This window comes from Octopus bimaculoides, chromosome 7, assembly GCF_046866305.1.
Source record: "Octopus bimaculoides isolate indiv1 chromosome 7, ASM4686630v1, whole genome shotgun sequence".
Lineage (NCBI taxonomy): Eukaryota > Metazoa > Mollusca > Cephalopoda > Octopoda > Octopodidae > Octopus > Octopus bimaculoides.
Window position 1 is genome coordinate 3,343,298 of NC_142934.1, and position 17,569 is coordinate 3,360,866.

Consider the following 17,569-nt stretch of genomic DNA (forward strand, 5'->3'; position numbering starts at 1 on the left):
CAAAAGCCATTGTGTCAAATGCATAAACACAAACATGGAATACCACAAGCGAAAACATGTACGCTTGTTTGTGTGTGTCTATACACACACACACACACACACACATAAACATATATAAAGACATACACACATAAACGTACATAAAAACATACATAACATAGATATATATATGTATACGTATATGTGTGTGTGTGTATGCATATCTATTCATCTGTATTATATTATCTATATTAAATGTATGTGCATGTGTATGTTTGTGTGTGTGTGTGTGTATATATATATATATATATATATATATATACACATACACTCACACATACACACATACATAAATACAAATATATATATATATATAATATAGATAAATCGATAGATAGATAGATAGATAGATAGCAAGAGAGATAGCTAGATAGATAGATAGATAGGTAGAGAGAGAGAGAGAGAGAGAGAGAGATATGCATACACACACAAACACAACTATGCTTCTGCACAGTTTCTGTCAACCACATTCCACACACACTCTCTCTCTCTCTCTCTCTCTCTCTCTCTCTCTCTCTCTCTCTCTCTCTTTCTTCCTCTCATACAGAGGAGATTCATTGTCATATTCAGTGCAGCACATTTTGACTGTTGTCGTCACAGTGGCACCTTGTGAGCATGCCAAAGTGTCTCCTCTCTCCCACACAAAGATGCAACAAAAGATCTCAATTAAATTAATAACGAGCTGTTGTTAAGGCAGTGAGTGAGATGGCAGGATCCCCAGCAGACTGGGCAAGATGCTTAGCAGCATTTCATCTGTCACTAGGTTCTGAGTTCAAATTCTGCTGAGGTTGACTTTTCCTTTCATTCTCTCGGGGTCGATAAAACAAGCACCAAATGAACACTTACCCACTTCCCCAAAAAAATTGCTGGCCTTGTGCCAAAATTTGAAACAATGGCAAGAGTGGATGGTACCTCTCTAAATGTACACCAGTGAGTCGGAGAGAAGGAATTGGAGAGGGTACTTGCTCCAGGGGTTACAGGGAAATCTCAGACAGTGGGGTTCCTCGATTATCCCTAGAGGCCTTCCTGTATCGGAAGATATGGAATCTCCATGAGAACTACATTAAGGGTACACATGTCAATGGGGTGCTGAACCCCTTGCATGTTAATGTCACAAGCAGGCTGTTCCGTTGATCAAATCAGCTGGAAGCTTCATCATTGTCATAACCGACAGATTGCTCAGCCTTGTCTATGAGGAGAGAAAATACCCAACATTGCTTTACTCAGTAATGCCCAAGGTAAAACTATCAGGTGCATTGAGGATAAAGATACAGCATAATCTACTGATCAGAATCTCAATTTGGTTCCTTAGCAACCATTTCTGCTAGCCATCACATTCATGTTTTCAGTATTAAGCTTTGCCTTCTTCCCTATGAACAAGTTTGATTGATTTTTAATCTGTTCCTTCATTTCATCTTATCTTTTCACTTACACCCCTCCCAACTTTAATTTATATTCATTTCTCTCTCTCTCTCTCTCTCTCTCTCTCTCTCTCTCTCTCTGCCTTTGTTCCTTCTTCCTTCTTCTACCTCACTTAAAGAAAGTCTTTTTATTATTATATTTTTCTCCTTCTAATTTTCTGATAACAGTCTCAGCCGAAGTTACAAGACCTATTCTCTTTGGCAAACGAATATACTTCATTTTTTAAAATCTTTCCACTGCATCGATTCTTAATGATGCTAAGCTCAGTAAATCATACCAAATTATATTGATTACATTTGTTTCGTTCATGCTGATTGATAAGGAACCGCTTCTTGCAGTATTTCAACAATTCAGATTGTTAAAAAGACTGATAAAAATAATTGAAAACTTAAAAGAAAAATCAAATAAAACAGTAAAAAAATTAATCATTATTAAGCTGTTTCATTTATGATAAAATAAATAAAAATAGGCATAAAATAATAATGATGATGGTTTTATTAACTGTGGCAATGGTTAAAAGCTTGCTTCCAAAATATGTGGTCTTGAGTTCAGTCCCACTGCATGGTACCTTGGGCAAGTGTTTTCTACTATAGCCCCAAATCAAACAAAGTCTTTTGAATGAATTTGGTAAACTACAACTAAAATTGTGTATATGTATGTGTGTGTATATATATGTGTATATATATATATATATATATATAAATCAAAATGGAAGTTGTAGTTATGGCTGATGCCAGTGCCACCTGAATGGCTCCTGTGCTGGTGGCATGCAATAAGCACAATTCATGCGTAGGTCATTGCCAGTGTCACCTGACTGGCTCCCCATGCTGGTGGCACGTAAAAAGCACCATCTGAACATGATTGATGCCAGTCCCCCACACCAACTGGTTCCTGTGCCAGTAGCACGTAAAAACCACCATCCAAATGTGGCCGATGCCAGTGCCACCTGACTAGCTCCTGTGCCGGTGGCCCATAAAAAGCACCCACTACACTTTTGGAGTGGTTGGCATTAGGAAAAGCATCTAGATGTAGAAACTTTGCCAAATTAGATTGGAGCCTGGCACAGCCTTCTGGCTTGCCAGTCCTCAGTCAAACCGTCAAACCCATGCCAGCATGGAAAATGGACATTAAATGATGATGATCATAATAATATATATGCATGAATGTATGTGTATGTCTGTTTGTGTGTAGTCTTGTCTTGTTATCATGTGATGGCTGTAAATGAGCATCACTGTCATGCAAACGAGGTTGTTTGTATCAAGTCTTTCATGCAAAATAGGTCTGGCCACGGGGAAATATTACCTTGCTTGGAAAGAGGTGAGGGTTGGTGACAGGAAGGGCATCCAGCCACAGAAAATCTGCCTCCGTAAATTCTGTATGACCCATGCAAGCACGGAAAAAAATGGATGTTAAATGATGATGATGATGATGATGATGATGATGATGATGACGACAACAACGATGACAACAATGACAACCATAAAATTAGAATGACAACATAAGAAGAATTTAAATAAAAGCCTCACCTTTAACGATTAGTAAAGCTACTTCAGTAGTATTGTCCCAACTACTTAAACTTCTTGCTTTCCAAATATCTCCAAAACATCCAGTGTTTAATTTGCGATCCGTGATACCAACAACTAATTCTCCAATGGCAATCAATTGGTGTTTAGATTGAGGAATAATCAACTCTTGCTGTAAGTAGGAACAGAAAGGAAAAGAAATTAAATTACAAAAAAAAAAAGACATGAATTTATTAAATATCCAAGTTGAACCTGGTGCAGCCTCCTGGCTTGCCAGTCCTTAGTCAAACCATCCAATCCATGCCAGCAAGGAAAGCAGATGTTAAATGATGATGATGATGATGATGATGATATATATATGGTGCTTAGGTGCACAACAACTGATCAGAAAATGCAGTAGAAAAGTGCATAAAAGACAAAAGTGCATAAAATAGCTAAAAGTGCATTTCTCTATTAAACAAATAATATTCACATTTTTTCCAAAATGTTAAGACATAATTTTGTGAATGGTTTTTCAGCTTTCTTATGAAATGGTTCAAATGTAAAAAATACAAAGAAACAAAAAACGAAAATCAACAACAATACCTTACTGCTACAATTTACATTCAGGAAATTGCTTTTTTTAAAGATAAATAGGCATGACTGTGTGATTCAGAAGTTCACTTTGCAACCCCATGATTTCAGGTTCAATCACACCACATGGCACCAGAAATGTCTTCTGCTAGAGTGCTTATAGCCTCATGAGTAAATTTTGATGGATAGAAATTGTGTGGAAGCCTGTCATATACTCAGGCACGACAGAAGTAAATAGACACCCCATAAAACATCGTTTTTACATTTGTTCTAATTTGTAATGGTTTATATTTTTTTATTAATTGACATTTTTCAGACAGACAGAGACAGAGACAGGACAGAAAAAGAGAGAGAGAGATAGAGAGATAGAGATGTCACAAAAAGCAATAGGCTGGAGAGACAAGCAATCGGTGCCCCTACCTTGTCATCTGTGACTTCTGGTGCTTCATCATCCCGTGTGATGATAGTTTTATCTTTTTTCTTTTTGCTCACCAGCAACATAATAGCCATTAAGATGATACAAGTGAAAGTAAATAATCCAGTGAAAACTGCCAGAGCTATGGCCAAATTCTTCATGAGTTTTCGATAATCTTCTGCTAGTAATCCTGAACGAAAATTAATGAACTTGTTAATAATTCTTCACACATTTATGGAATTGAATGAAATTAATTAATGATTATAATTAGTTTGCAAGTTTCTTCTACTAGGCCTTGTGAGTGAATTAGGTAGATGGAAACTGAATGAAACCTGCCATATGTGTGGTGTGTGTATATGTGTGTGGATGTGTGTATATGTGTGTGGATGTGTGTATATGTATGTGTGTGTGTATGTGTGTGTTTGCATATGTTTGTGCATGTGTGTGTATGTGTGTGCATATGGCATGTGTGTGTGTGTGTGGTGCATGTGTACTTGTCTGCATGTGTGTGTGTACATGTGCGTGCGTGTACATATGCATGTGCATGCAGGTGTACACGCATGTGTGTGGTACATGTGTGTGTGTGAGTGAGTGAGTGAGTGAATGAGTGTGTGTGTGTGTGTGTGTGTGTGTGTGTGTGTGTGTGTGTGTGTGTGTGTGTGTGTGTCCCTTGCTTTTACATTGCACAATGGTTGTAAACAAGAATTCCTGTCATACAATTATTGTCATTCATTTCCAATATTCAGTGGAAACATCTGGTCACAAGGAAAATATTATTTTACATGGAAACAGGTGAGGGTTGATGACAGGAAAGGCATCTGGCAGTAGAAAACCTGCCTCAGTGAACTCCATCCAACCCATGCAAACATGGAAAAGTAGACACTGCAATGATGAAGATGATGATGATGATATACAGGAGCAAGGGTTAGCAGAGTGCGATTGACCAACACATAAATTACTAGAGTAAAGATTATTTGCCAACATAACATGGTTTAGGACGAATGTTGCTGTAATTTAGCCCTAGGAGACATCGTCTCCAGCTGGCTATACGACACAATCAGTGTCCTTATATTTTCAAACAAGGGAATCTAGCACCCCCACTCAGCTCAAAACAATATCTGTGTATCGTGATTTCCGGGTTATTTCCCTTCATCAGCACAGAATACATGATGTCTCCTGGGGCTAAATTACAGCAACATTCGTCCTAAACCAGGACTGCCATGTTATGTTGGGAAACAATCTTTACTCCAAAGTCCTGTTGCTGAATATCTCTCGTTGTGAGATTTACAAATAGTAATTTTCTATTACATAAATTACTTTTTATGTTTTAACTTTTCAACTGATGAGAAGGAAGTGATGTATTTGGTGTACAGACAATTATTAGTAGCAGTGAATGGAAAATATAAAGAAACTAGAAAGGGTTAATCTTTTCTACTCTAGGCACAAGGCCCGAAATGTTTTGGGAAGGGGCCAGTTGATTAGATCGAACCCAGTACACAACGTTTCTGCCGGATTGCCACCTTATGAGAAAGGGTTAATGAAAATGGACTGAGTCGGTCAATTGCTCTCATCTAAGTGTAGCTAATCTATAAAAGAAACTGTAACAGAAACAAATGCTGTTAAAGATTACGGTAAAAGTTTAGTGGTTGTGAAGCACTAGTAGTGATAGTGCTTATGATGATGATGATGATGGTGGTGGTGATGATGATGATGATGCCACTGGCGCCACTGATGGCAATGGGTTGGAATAAGTATTAATGTGAAAAAGTAAAAATTTCAAGGGCTTACGTTTGTCGCAAACACTGCCAATGTATCCACCCAAACAGCCATCAGGGCATGTTCCGTTGAAGGGATTGCATGTTTTATTATTGGCACAAAATCCACAGACAGTTGAGCAGTTGAAGCCATAAAAACCAGGCTCACATTCTAAATACAAGAAAAAATGAGTGAAAAATTTAATTTTCAAAAATAAGCTTTTTGTTTATTGTTTGGAATAAAGCAAAAATTCTTGTCTAAGTTTAATATTTAGTTTAAAAAGGTTCATTAATTTTTTTCTTAATTTATTAAAATCCACTCAGTTTTAGAACTGATTAAACAAAGTTTCAGCGATTATTAAATAATTTAAACAATGCATCTATCCATCCATTTTCTCCAACCACTATTACCGAGGGGGTCATAGGGGTACAATCCTCAGGGTACAATCTCCCCGTAGGGTCCTGTCAGAAGCAACTACCATTACATTTTCTGGTTGGATTCCCAAGCATGACTAACTAAGACTTGGGATATTATCCAACCATTTTGCTCTTGGTTTACTTCTGCCAGTTGGCTTGGCTTGAAGAATGCATTTTGTGATTCTAATCATACATTCATAGAATTGGAACTGTGACCTTTCTCTACAGAGAAGTAATGGTTTGACTTGGAGAAAATCTCTGATCTCTCAGCCATGCTCTCAGTTGAGCAATGATACTCCAGATACCCTTTGGTGGAACCTCATTCCAGCCAATTGTTTTCTCTTTTGGTTCTTGCCCAACATTCATGACCATAAATAAAGATTGGCATGGAAACCAAACTGAAGAAAACGATAATCATATTTAAGAACATCTCAATACTTAACATTATTAATTCATTAATAATAATAATTCATTTATTAAACAACTTAATTTCGCAGCAGTTTATCATTCCAACAAGATATAATCTTGTTATCTTACCTTCAGTGCACATATCTCCAGTCCATCCATTTTCACAATGATTTTTGGGACAGAAACCTTCCACAGAGTCACAAGTTACTCCGTCTTTGCAGAAACCACAATAGTAGGAACAGTTTAATCCAAAGGTGCCATGTTCACAATCTGGTCAAAACATTTCAAAAGAACATTTTATTATTTCTTTTATTCTGCTTATTTTGAAAAGCAATATTTGTGTAAAAAATACTTTTTTTTACATGCTTAAAAAAATAAATATCAATTGTTAGTGATGTCAGTGCTTCTTACTGTCAGATCATTTCAAAAAGAAAATATTCTTTTCTACTCTACAATGATTACAATGATGATGATGGTAATGATGGTGATAGTGGTAGTGGTAGTGATGAGAATGATGATGGTAATGATAGTGATGATAATGGTGGTGGTGGTGGTGGTAACAGTGGTGAGAACATGCCTGTATTTCAATCAGTGTTATTTGAGTTCAAGTTTACCAAAGTAGACCAGTGTTGTGCCTCGTTTATATCAAAGCCTAACTTCACAATTAAAACCACAAAAATAAAGGTTTGTCAAATAAATACCAGATTAAAAATAAGTAGCGAGATTAATATAAATCACAAACACTCATGAAAGTAAGTGCTCCAGCATGGCCACAGTCTAATAACTGAAACCCCCGTAGAAAAATAACAATAAAACAATTGTGCAAGTTTTGCATAATTCAGTCTTCTGTATTTTGTGAAAAGTCTATTTTAGAAGTCTCTTTGTAAAGCACTTAATGTGTGTGTGTGTGTGTATGTGTGTGTTTGTGTGTGTATGTGTGTGAGGTACACACTCGATTTATTTCTATTCAATTTCATACTTGGATGGTTTACAATAAAAGTAGCTTTCATAAATATTGCATCAAAAAGATTTTGTTAATTTATTACCTAGGAAGCCATAAATGAATAAATGAAAGAGAATTTCTATGAAGTGAGAACTGGTATCAACAACACCCAGCACTTGAGACACATAAGTACTATTCAGTCGTATTAGTGTTTAAGCTCAATTGATGTTATCGATCCGTTCAGTGTTCAATTTCTCATATATTATCTTCATGTCGCTTTCACTGTGTTAAATCATATCATCAACAAAATGGCATCGAAAGAAGATCGAGGCATTTTTTATTCTTCTGTCAGTGCCATGTAAGAAAGCACTTGTGCTGGTACCACATGAAAAAGCACCTGTGTTGGTACCGCATAAAAAACACCTGTGCTGGTACCACATAAAAGAGGACCTGCGCTGGTACCACATAAAAAAAGCACCTGTGCTGGTACCACATAAAAAACACCTGTGCTGGTACCACATAAAAAAAGGACTTGTGCTGGTACCACATAAAAAAAGCACCTGTGCTGGCGCTATGTCAAAAGTACCGAGTACACTCAGTAAATTGATTGGTGTTAGGAAGGGCATCCAATCATAGAAAACATGTCGAAACAGATCACTGGGGCCTGGTGCAGCCCTCTGGCTAACCAGCTCCTATCAAACTGTCCAACCCATACCAACATGGAAAACAGACATTAAATGATGATGATGATGATGATGATGATGATGAAGAAGATGAGGATGAGGATGACCACTCCCTGTATCTCTCTCCAGCCATCAGCCATCAAGCATTTACCTCTCACACCCACCACAAATCTTATTTACCTACCCACGTCACTTCTCTTTCTTGTAACTTGAGCGTATGCCCTGATAAATCTTCTCCGCCATCCCCCTTCCCTTCTAAACGGGGTAACCACATATTTCCTCCTACAGCAAGATTCCTGTTTCAGGCCCTCTTTCATATTTTAACATCTCATCAGCCGGCACAAAGACCCCCCCCCCTCTCAATATTACTTCTCCATCTTCAATTGAGTGGGGGTGGTCTTGTCTTGCAAGTCAGTTGGTGACCTCACTAGTGCTGGCGCCACATGAAGAGCCCCCTGTCCACACACTGTAAAGTGGTTGATACTAGTAAGGTCTCCAGCCCCAGAAACCATGCCAAGGCAGACACTGGAGCTTGCCAACGTCTGTCAATCTGTCCAACCCATACACCATCATCATCATCATCAGAATGGAAAATAGATGATGATGATGGTGATGGTGATGGTGGTTGGTGATGGATAAACGCTATGTAGAAACACTGTCTTCAAAGACCTAGACAATTTCATTGACCACAATACTAGTAGACTAGTTACAGACTGAAAAGCCTGTTATATTAAAAATTCATGTTACACACAATGAGAGTTAATAAAGAACAGGTGAACTACTTTGTAGTAAAAACATGGAAACATTGCATGTGTTCAGCAGATCACCAGTTCAAGCCTGTGTCACTGGGGTTAGGATGCTTAGGTAATACATATATGTGTATGTACACATACATAAATACACACACACACACACATATATATATAGGTGCAGGAGTGGCTGTGTGGTAAGAAGCTTGCTTCCCAACCACATGGTTCCGGGTCCAGTCCCACTACATGGCACCTTGGGCAAGTATCTTCTACTATAACCTTGGACCAACCAAAGCCTCGTGAGTGGATTTGGTAGATGGAAACTGAAAGAAGCCTGTCGTATATATGTGTGTGCGTGTGTGTGTGTGTGTGTGTGTGTGTGTGTGTGTGTGTGTGTGCGTGTGTGTGTGTGAGCGTGTGTGTTAGTGTGTACTCGTCTTGACATCTTGTGATGGTTGTAAATGAGCATCACTGTCATACAAGTGAGGTTGTTTACTTGCAGTCTTCCATGAAAAACATGTCTAGCTATGGGAAAATATTACTTGGAAACAGGTGAAGATTGGTGGCAGGAAGGACAAGCAATCATGGAAAATCTGGCTGGACTAATTCTGTCTGACCCATGCAAGCATTGAAAAGTAGACAGTAAATGATGATGATGATGATGAGGTATGTATACTGTATACTAAGACAAAAATGTGATTAGTTGATGCTTGCTACAATACGTGCAACTTACATACAAATCTGACATAAGCCTAGGGATTGTCTATATTTGATCTATTTTCAGTTCCAAGTTATTGTCTTTGGTTTTCAATTCAGGCAACATTGACACCACTAGCACAAGGATTCTTAAGATACGTCAGTTATATACTTACAAAGTGAGCAGTTTGCGCCTCTCCAGCCTGTCTGACAACTGCTAACACACACACCAGTTGATTTATTGCAAACTTCGCTCTCATCAATACAACGGCATTTCTCTTGACAGTTTGGTCCAAAGGTATAATCATCACATTCTGGAAGATGAATAAAAGACATTAAATACTGATTTCAAATTTTTATTACAAAGCCAGCAATTTTGGGGAGGAGGAGGAGGCAAGTCCATTATATCGACTCCAGTGTTTAACTGGTACTTATTTTATCAATCTCAAAAGGATGAAAGGCAAAGTTAACCTCAGCAGAATGTGAACACAGAACATAAAGACCGATGAAATGCTGTGAAGCATTTTGCCCCAACATGCCAATAATTCTGCCAGTTCACTACCTTAACCCTTTCAATACCAACCTGACTGAAACTGCCCCTGGCTCTGTAGTACAAATGTCTTGTTTTCATAAGTTTTGAATTAAAATCTTCCACCAAACCTTAGTCACAATTTATGTTCCTAACACTAGCTTCATGATAACTAAGTTATTTTACTAAATTCTTTGTTATATTTAAAATTAATTGAAAGAAACCCAGAGCATCTCAAAATAAATACAGTAACAAAAGGGTCAAGGTCATTAAATATTAAAAGAAAGAAATAAAGAAAACTAAAATTGATAAAAAAAAAACTGAAACAAATGCCTGGTCTTGTTTAGAATGAAAAAAGATAATTTTTTCCCCTTGGTTCATATCAAACTTGGCTTGAAGAAACAGTCCATGAAGATCTTAAATACTGAGAGTCCTTATTTTCAATATATGGTTTCTGCTTTTCCTGCTTTGTCTTTGAAGAAGATCAAAACAAGTGTGTTCAATGGTGCTTACATTCATGCTCTTGTGTTGAGACAAGGAATTTGTTTGGAAAACAGATGACAAGGAGAAAGCAGCATAGTTGTCTTTTATGGCACATGTATGAAACTTTTGGGGGAACAACAAGGCAGAGAACTACAAAATTATGTTTACTAGAATGCTGCTGGCTTTTCACAATCTTGGATGCAACACGAGTGTCTGGTTCCATTTCCTGAACAGTCACTTTGATCAATTCCCAGAGAATCTTGGGACTGTAAGTAATGAACAAGGAAAGGGCTTTCATCTGAGCCTCATAACCATAGAAGAGCACTACCAAGGGCAATGGCAGAAAATATGGTGGCAGATTCCTGCTGGAGCATCAAATTGGATTGCCCTGAAGGAGTCCACAAATGCAAAATCTATAAGTGCAAACTTGCCTGAATAGCACCTATCGGAATTTTGTATTCCATCTTTATCAATAGTTCTGAATCACTTATCAGCTTTATGCCCCAGGGTCCCAGGACATGCATCAGTTGCACACCCACCCTATGCCTTCCAGAATAAGTTGCAGGCTTATTTTTGGTTATACTGGCATTGAGTGGAGACTGCAATATATTTTTTGAATGAACCCCTCTCCCTAAGATTTGAACTAGTCCCTTGTTGACCTGCATGACAGAAGGTGCAATATGATTATTCTTTCAAACCCTTTTTCATATTTGTAGATTTTGGTGTCTTATTCTCACCGGGCACCAAGTTGTCACTTAATGACAACCTTTGTAGCTAATTAAAATAGAAAGTTTACAAATAAATGCAGGAGTGGCCGTGTGGTAAGTAGCTTGCTTACCAACCACATGATTCCTGGTTCAGTCCCACTGCATGGCACCTTGGGCAAGTGTCTTCTACTATAGCCTTGGGCCAACCAAAGCCTTGTGAGTGGATTTGGTAGAAGGAAACTGGAAGAAGCCCGTCATATATATATATATATATATATATATGTATGTATGTGTGTGTATATGTTTGTGTGTGTCCCCAACATCACTTGACAACCAATGCTGGTGTGTTTATGTCCCCATAAGTTAGCAGTTCGGCAAAAGAGACCGATAGAATAAGTACTAGGCTTACAAAGAATAAGTCCTGGGGTCGATTTGCTTGACTAAAGGCAGTGCTCCAGCATGGCCGCAGTCAACATGACTGAAACAAGTAAAAGAGTAAAAGAGTAAATATGTAATTAACATTACCTTCATTGCAATGACCACCTTGGAAACCTGGTTTGCAGCCTATTTTGCAATAACCATTATACCATTCACAGACGCTGTCAATGCAGTTGGGATTGCAAGTTTTATTACAGTCAGGTCCATATGTTCCAGCATAGCATTCTGTCGAAAAAACATTTAAGAAATTGTAACAAATTACACAAGTTATATGTAATACATCTAATATATTCTCGTTAGCTAAATAACACATCATAACAGGTAAAGTAGAGTTAAGTAATTTCAAAGCAGAAACATAATAAAAAAAAATTTCTTTTAGGTACAAACGCAAAAAATTATTATTATTATTATTTTTATTACTAATATTATTACTATTATTATTATTCAGGTCACTTCCTGGAATCGAACTTGGAATCTTGGGGTTAATAGCCCGTGCTCTTAACCACTACGCCATATGCCCATGGGGATATGGCGTAGTGGTTAAAAAACGTAAATAATGTAAATAATGTACCTAGCATACAGCCACTTCTCTCTCTACTCTACTCACACTCAGTTTAAGGGTTAACTTTAATCCTGTGAGATAAGATGATGACTTCATCGGTGCCGGTGCCATGCAAAAAGCTAAAAGACAAAAGATACAACTTGCCTTCGTCACATTTGTCTCCTCGGTGTCCCTGGATGCATCCTGACATGCACTTGCCTGTTATGCGGTCGCATTTTTGATTCTTACAATAATGGCTGCAACGTTTCTTGCAGCTAAATCCATAACGACTGGTTTCCGCACAATCTTCAGAAGCAAAAGTAAAGAAAAAAAAAAGACATTCCATGAACTACTTTTAAACATTTAAATTTCAAGAAAAGAATTAAAAAAATTTGGCAAAATATTAAGAAATCAGTGAAAGTGACAAATTAGGAACTTGTCCCAACCCCCTCCAAAAATCAATAAAATGGATACAGATAACAAATTCTTGAATGAAATTTGTTTATTTTAATAATTGTTCAATATTAAAACTTTAAATGTATCTCTGAGTTTAGCCATTAAGCCTCACCAGCATTTTGTTCGGTTGCTTTGTCTCATTAATTATTTCACTTAATTATTATTGATAAGTTTTTAAAAATTTTTCTGTAATTTCAGCTCAGAGCTGTGGCCATGCTGGAGCACCGCCGTTTAATAATTAAACAAGAACAGATGTTATAAATTTGCAAAATCTAGTCATTATCCTTCATTTCTAAAACATAAATCATGTATAATAACGACTGAGTTCATTAAATTATCAGTTTTTTAAATTTTAAAAATTTATACTGTGTATTAATAGTGGTACATGATGCAGGTTGGGACAGTTACGCATGTAGCGTATATGGCGCACGATGTGGTTAAAGTGCTAAGTTAGGAAATCCAAAGTTATTTTAGCAATGTGTTTGTGGATAGTTAATGGGTTGGATGTAATACTGACGAAAGAGCAAGAACTTTTGAAATAGGTATATACACCCAATGCCTATTTTTCTAGCTTTGATCGCATTGTTTGCATAGATGTATTCGTATATGAAACATTGTTTCTTTCAGTACTGGCTCTAAATTTTATAGACAATCTGTAGAGACACCCTTAAAAAAAATGTTAGCTGATGCCATTGAAGATTAGCTCATAACCACACAGTTTGTTACTTGAGTGGATTCTTAACAATCGTAACTGAAAAGTATGGACGACGTATTTCTAAAGCATCTGGATCTTTTGTTATATTTCTTGCAGGGATGTTAAGGATTTGGCAGCAATAATATCACAAGTTGAATCTATTTTAAATATGTTCTATTCTTGTATTGTAGCAAAGTATTACACTCTTATGACTGTCTGGAAACAACAGAGAAAGCCCAGGGTTACAATAAAAATCTCTTACCCAAGGTGTCGACAGTAGGATTGAACTTGAAACCACATGGTTTGGAAGTGAACATTTTCATCATACAGCATTACCTAAGTCTGTATATGCCTGAATATTTATTTATTTAAAACATAGTCTTGCTTTGGAATAAGACTCAGAGGATATCCTTCAAAGTTATTGGCATCATCTACTAACCTTCTTGACAATCTTCTCCTTTCCAACCTGGCGCACACAAAGTGCGGCATCGGCCAGATTTCTTGTCACATGATTCACTTTTATCCCGGCATCGGCAATCCTTTGTGCAATTAATTCCAAATTTAAAATCTTCACATGCTGTAAAAACAATTCAAAAATAAAAACAATACATTAACAACATAAATATATATATATATATATATATATTCTTTTATTCTTTCATTTCTACTTGTTTAAGTCATGCTGGAGCACCACCTTTAGTCAAACAAATAGACCCAGGACTTATTCTTTGTAAGCCTAGTACTTATACTATTGATCCCTTTTGCTGAACTTCTGGGGATGTAAACACAACAACATCAGTTGTCAAGTGATGGTGGTGGTGGTGGTGGGGAGTTAAAATAAGGACAGAACCAATTATTTCTTCCAATGGAAAGAAATTATAAGATTACACACACACTTTCTTTATAATTTAGGGGAAAAAGGATGGAAATTAGTTTTAAGAATTTTCCCATCAGTTTTTCTTTTCATTTTGTATACACACTGTCAGTAGGCCAGTTATTGCAGTATTTGTCCTGAGGTAACTTCTCAGATGGACATGTTGTGTTAAAAACACAATAAATATCAGAGGCAGAAGAAAATTCATCCTAGCAACAACCAGCAAGAACACCAGATGCATTTGGGTCTTTTGCGGCCTTTACAATGGTGCATATTCACAGCCAGCCACATATTCAGATGAGAATCTGTTACTTCAGAAATAGGGAACAGTGACTAAGACATTCACTGATGTGAATAGCTGTCTGGCTGAATACGAATCTGGTATACACAATTGAGGCAGTATTAAATCAAAATAGTTATCTATATATCATACTTAATGTATACACACTGCCAATAGAATAGTCTAATTACTGCAGTATTTGTTCTACCAACTACATATTGTAATGTACCTAAAACATTCAGTAAAACTGGGAAAAATCAAAATTCTGAGTTCAAGATGTGTTAAGGCAAGTAGAATTCTTAAGCCCCAGTACAAAACTGGTACTTATTTCATCGACCCCGAAAGGATGAAAGACAAAGCTGACCTCAGTAACATGAACTCAGAATGTAAAGACGGACGAAGTGCCACTAAACATTTTGTCCAGCATGCTAACGAGACTGCCAGCTCACTGCCTTAATTTTGGAAATAATTAAAAATCTATTAAAATAACTTTGTCATTATTAGTCAGGTGTTGGAACATAAATTAACATAAAATTTGGGACATAAATTAACATAAAATTTTGATAGAAGGCTTTAATTTCGATCCCTTTAAAATAGGGAATCTTTATCATAGAAGAAAGGGCAACCTCAGGCAAGTTGGTATCAAAAGGGTTAAGTTGTGCTGAATGAGATGAGAAATTACAATAAAGATATTTTTAAAAATTGGTAAAAGCTCACCTTGCTGGCAATTTTCTCCAAGCCAACCTGCTGAACAACCACTCTTACACACTCCAGTTATTTTATCACATCTTTCTTCTCTTTTTTTGCAGTGACATTTTTTAGAACACCTCTCTCCAAACCTGGTAAAATCACATTCTGAAGTAATAAAAGATAGTTTGTTTGTCTTTTTTTTTTAAAGATAAGAGAAATTATTCTAAAATTTAAACATTTCAAAATTCAAAAACATATTCTAAATCAAAATTAACTTTAACCCTTTAACATTTAAGACTGCCAAATCTGGCCCCAAACATTCAACCATTTTATGTTCAAATGCTCAGACACCTAACACAATATATAGCAAAAGCAACTTTTTGCTTAATACAAATGAAAATGGAATAATATATCAGGTAGTGTTTGGAAATTTTGAAGGAATCGTTTTAATGAAAATTATATCTGGGAACAAAGAATCACAGAAAAAAAAAAGCCCTCAGTGATTTAGAATTCATACATTTGAAACGACTTGCCATTAAGCCTGCAACTACAAACAGAACAAGCTGGATTCAATAAAAAGAATACATGTGACTAAAGATTAAAGACAATACAAATACTGAAAAGAAAAAAATAAACAAATAATCAATCATATTAATCATAATTTGTAATAGATTGGTAAGTTGATCGTTACCTTCATTACACTTCTTTCCCTGGAATCCTGGTTTACATCCAGAGTGACAACTACCATTATTTGAAAAGCAGCCTGGTATTATACACATAGGACTACATGTCTTAGTGCATCCTTTACCATATTTTCCATCGGGGCATGCTACAACACGAAAATAAGGGAGTGATTTACATTTTTTTTTTACCTCAGTGAGAAATGTAACATGTAGATAAGGATTAATGGATTGTGGCTGCAGGTTAATGAGGAGAAAGACTTGAGCAAATGACAGGTAGGAGAAAGACAATATTTAAGGAGCAGAGGTCACTGTAGTAGCTATAGAAAAAGCAGTGAGAGGGGGCAACATGTTTGTTGGGCAGAGGTTTAGTGTGTCTGTCAGGGACTTTATGCAAATTAGTTGAATGGCCTTCCTTTGGGTGAAGTCTAGAATGTCTATATATATATGTGTATAGCATCAGCAGCAACATCCCAGATGTGGGAGCAGTATTCCCCTTGTGGACCTCACTTGAATTTCATAAAGGATCAGTAGTTGTTGGCCCCGAAGAGGAATGCCAATCTTTGTGATAAAGCCTATAAGTTGAGGATATGGATTTGGCAGGAAGATAACCAGTAATGGTGAAACCTAGCATGTGTAGTGACCTTGGAGTTCTTAGTGGGATGTTGTTCATATATAGCTGGGGTGAAAGACAGGTAATGAGGGGAAAGACAGGTAATGTTCTATGTGTCGAGAATGTGTCTTTGTGCTGCATGAGGGCGCATGACTAAGTGGTTAGGGCATGCTGGCATGGGTTGGATGGTTCGACTGGGGTCTGGAAAGCCAGAAGGCTGTACCAGGCTCCAATCTGATCTGGCAGAGTTTCTACAGTTGGATGCCCTCCCTAACACCAACCACTCTGAGAGTGTAGTGGGTGCTTTTCTTATGTGCCACCAGCACAGGAGCCAGAGGGGGCTGGCATCGATCACAATTGGATGGTGCTTTTCATGTGCCACCGGCATGGAAGCCAGTCAAGGCGGCGCTGGCATCAGCCACATTCGGATGGTGCTTTTTACATGCCACCGGCACAGGGATCACATCTACAATTTCCATTTGATTGTGATTTGATTTGATTTTGATGTACTTGACTCAATAAGTCTCCTCAAGCATGGCATGTCGCCCTACGATCCAAGCTACTTTTTGAGTGGGCTGGTTATGCGACACTGGTGTAGGTTACAGCTGTGAACTCACTTTATTTGATAAATAGGTAATACAAGTGAATAATGAGAGTTAGATACAAAAATATTGTATACTGTAAGTGGAGGGTTCTTGAGAGGGAGAAAAAATTACTCTTGGAAGGAAAGAATAAGGTCAGATCTTGGAATATGAGAAAAGAAGGAAAGGATTGGCAATAAGCTATATGTCAAACTCGTCAATCGCATGTCAACATGGAAAAATGGACATTAAAATAATGGTTATGATAATGATGAGTTTTAATGAATTCTTTGCCACAAATAATTACAAAATATTGATTACATTTGAATTCTTGTTGCATCTCTTAATATGAGAAGGAAGGAATGTATAGCCTTAAGGCAG

The 17,569-nt window shown here is 37.1% G+C and overlaps 1 protein-coding gene across 2 annotated transcripts in view; it reads right to left on the reverse strand.

The window, feature by feature from the left end:
- Positions 1-17,569, reverse strand: part of LOC106871570 (uncharacterized) — a 52,281-nt gene that overhangs the window by 12,101 nt on the left and 22,611 nt on the right. For both annotated transcript variants that reach the window (XR_016242490.1, XM_089354598.1), the window contains exons 3-12: positions 16,006-16,143; positions 15,342-15,479; positions 13,910-14,047; positions 12,486-12,626; positions 11,867-12,004; positions 9,799-9,936; positions 6,681-6,821; positions 5,761-5,898; positions 3,978-4,162; positions 2,988-3,156 (exon numbers count right to left, since the gene is read on the reverse strand). Coding sequence is in view for 1 of the 2 variants with exons in the window: in XM_089354598.1 (XP_089210724.1) it covers positions 2,988-3,156; positions 3,978-4,162; positions 5,761-5,898; positions 6,681-6,821; positions 9,799-9,936; positions 11,867-12,004; positions 12,486-12,626; positions 13,910-14,047; positions 15,342-15,479; positions 16,006-16,143 (1,464 nt within the window). In the remaining variant the exon portion in view is untranslated. The remainder of the gene's footprint in view (positions 1-2,987; positions 3,157-3,977; positions 4,163-5,760; positions 5,899-6,680; positions 6,822-9,798; positions 9,937-11,866; positions 12,005-12,485; positions 12,627-13,909; positions 14,048-15,341; positions 15,480-16,005; positions 16,144-17,569) is intronic.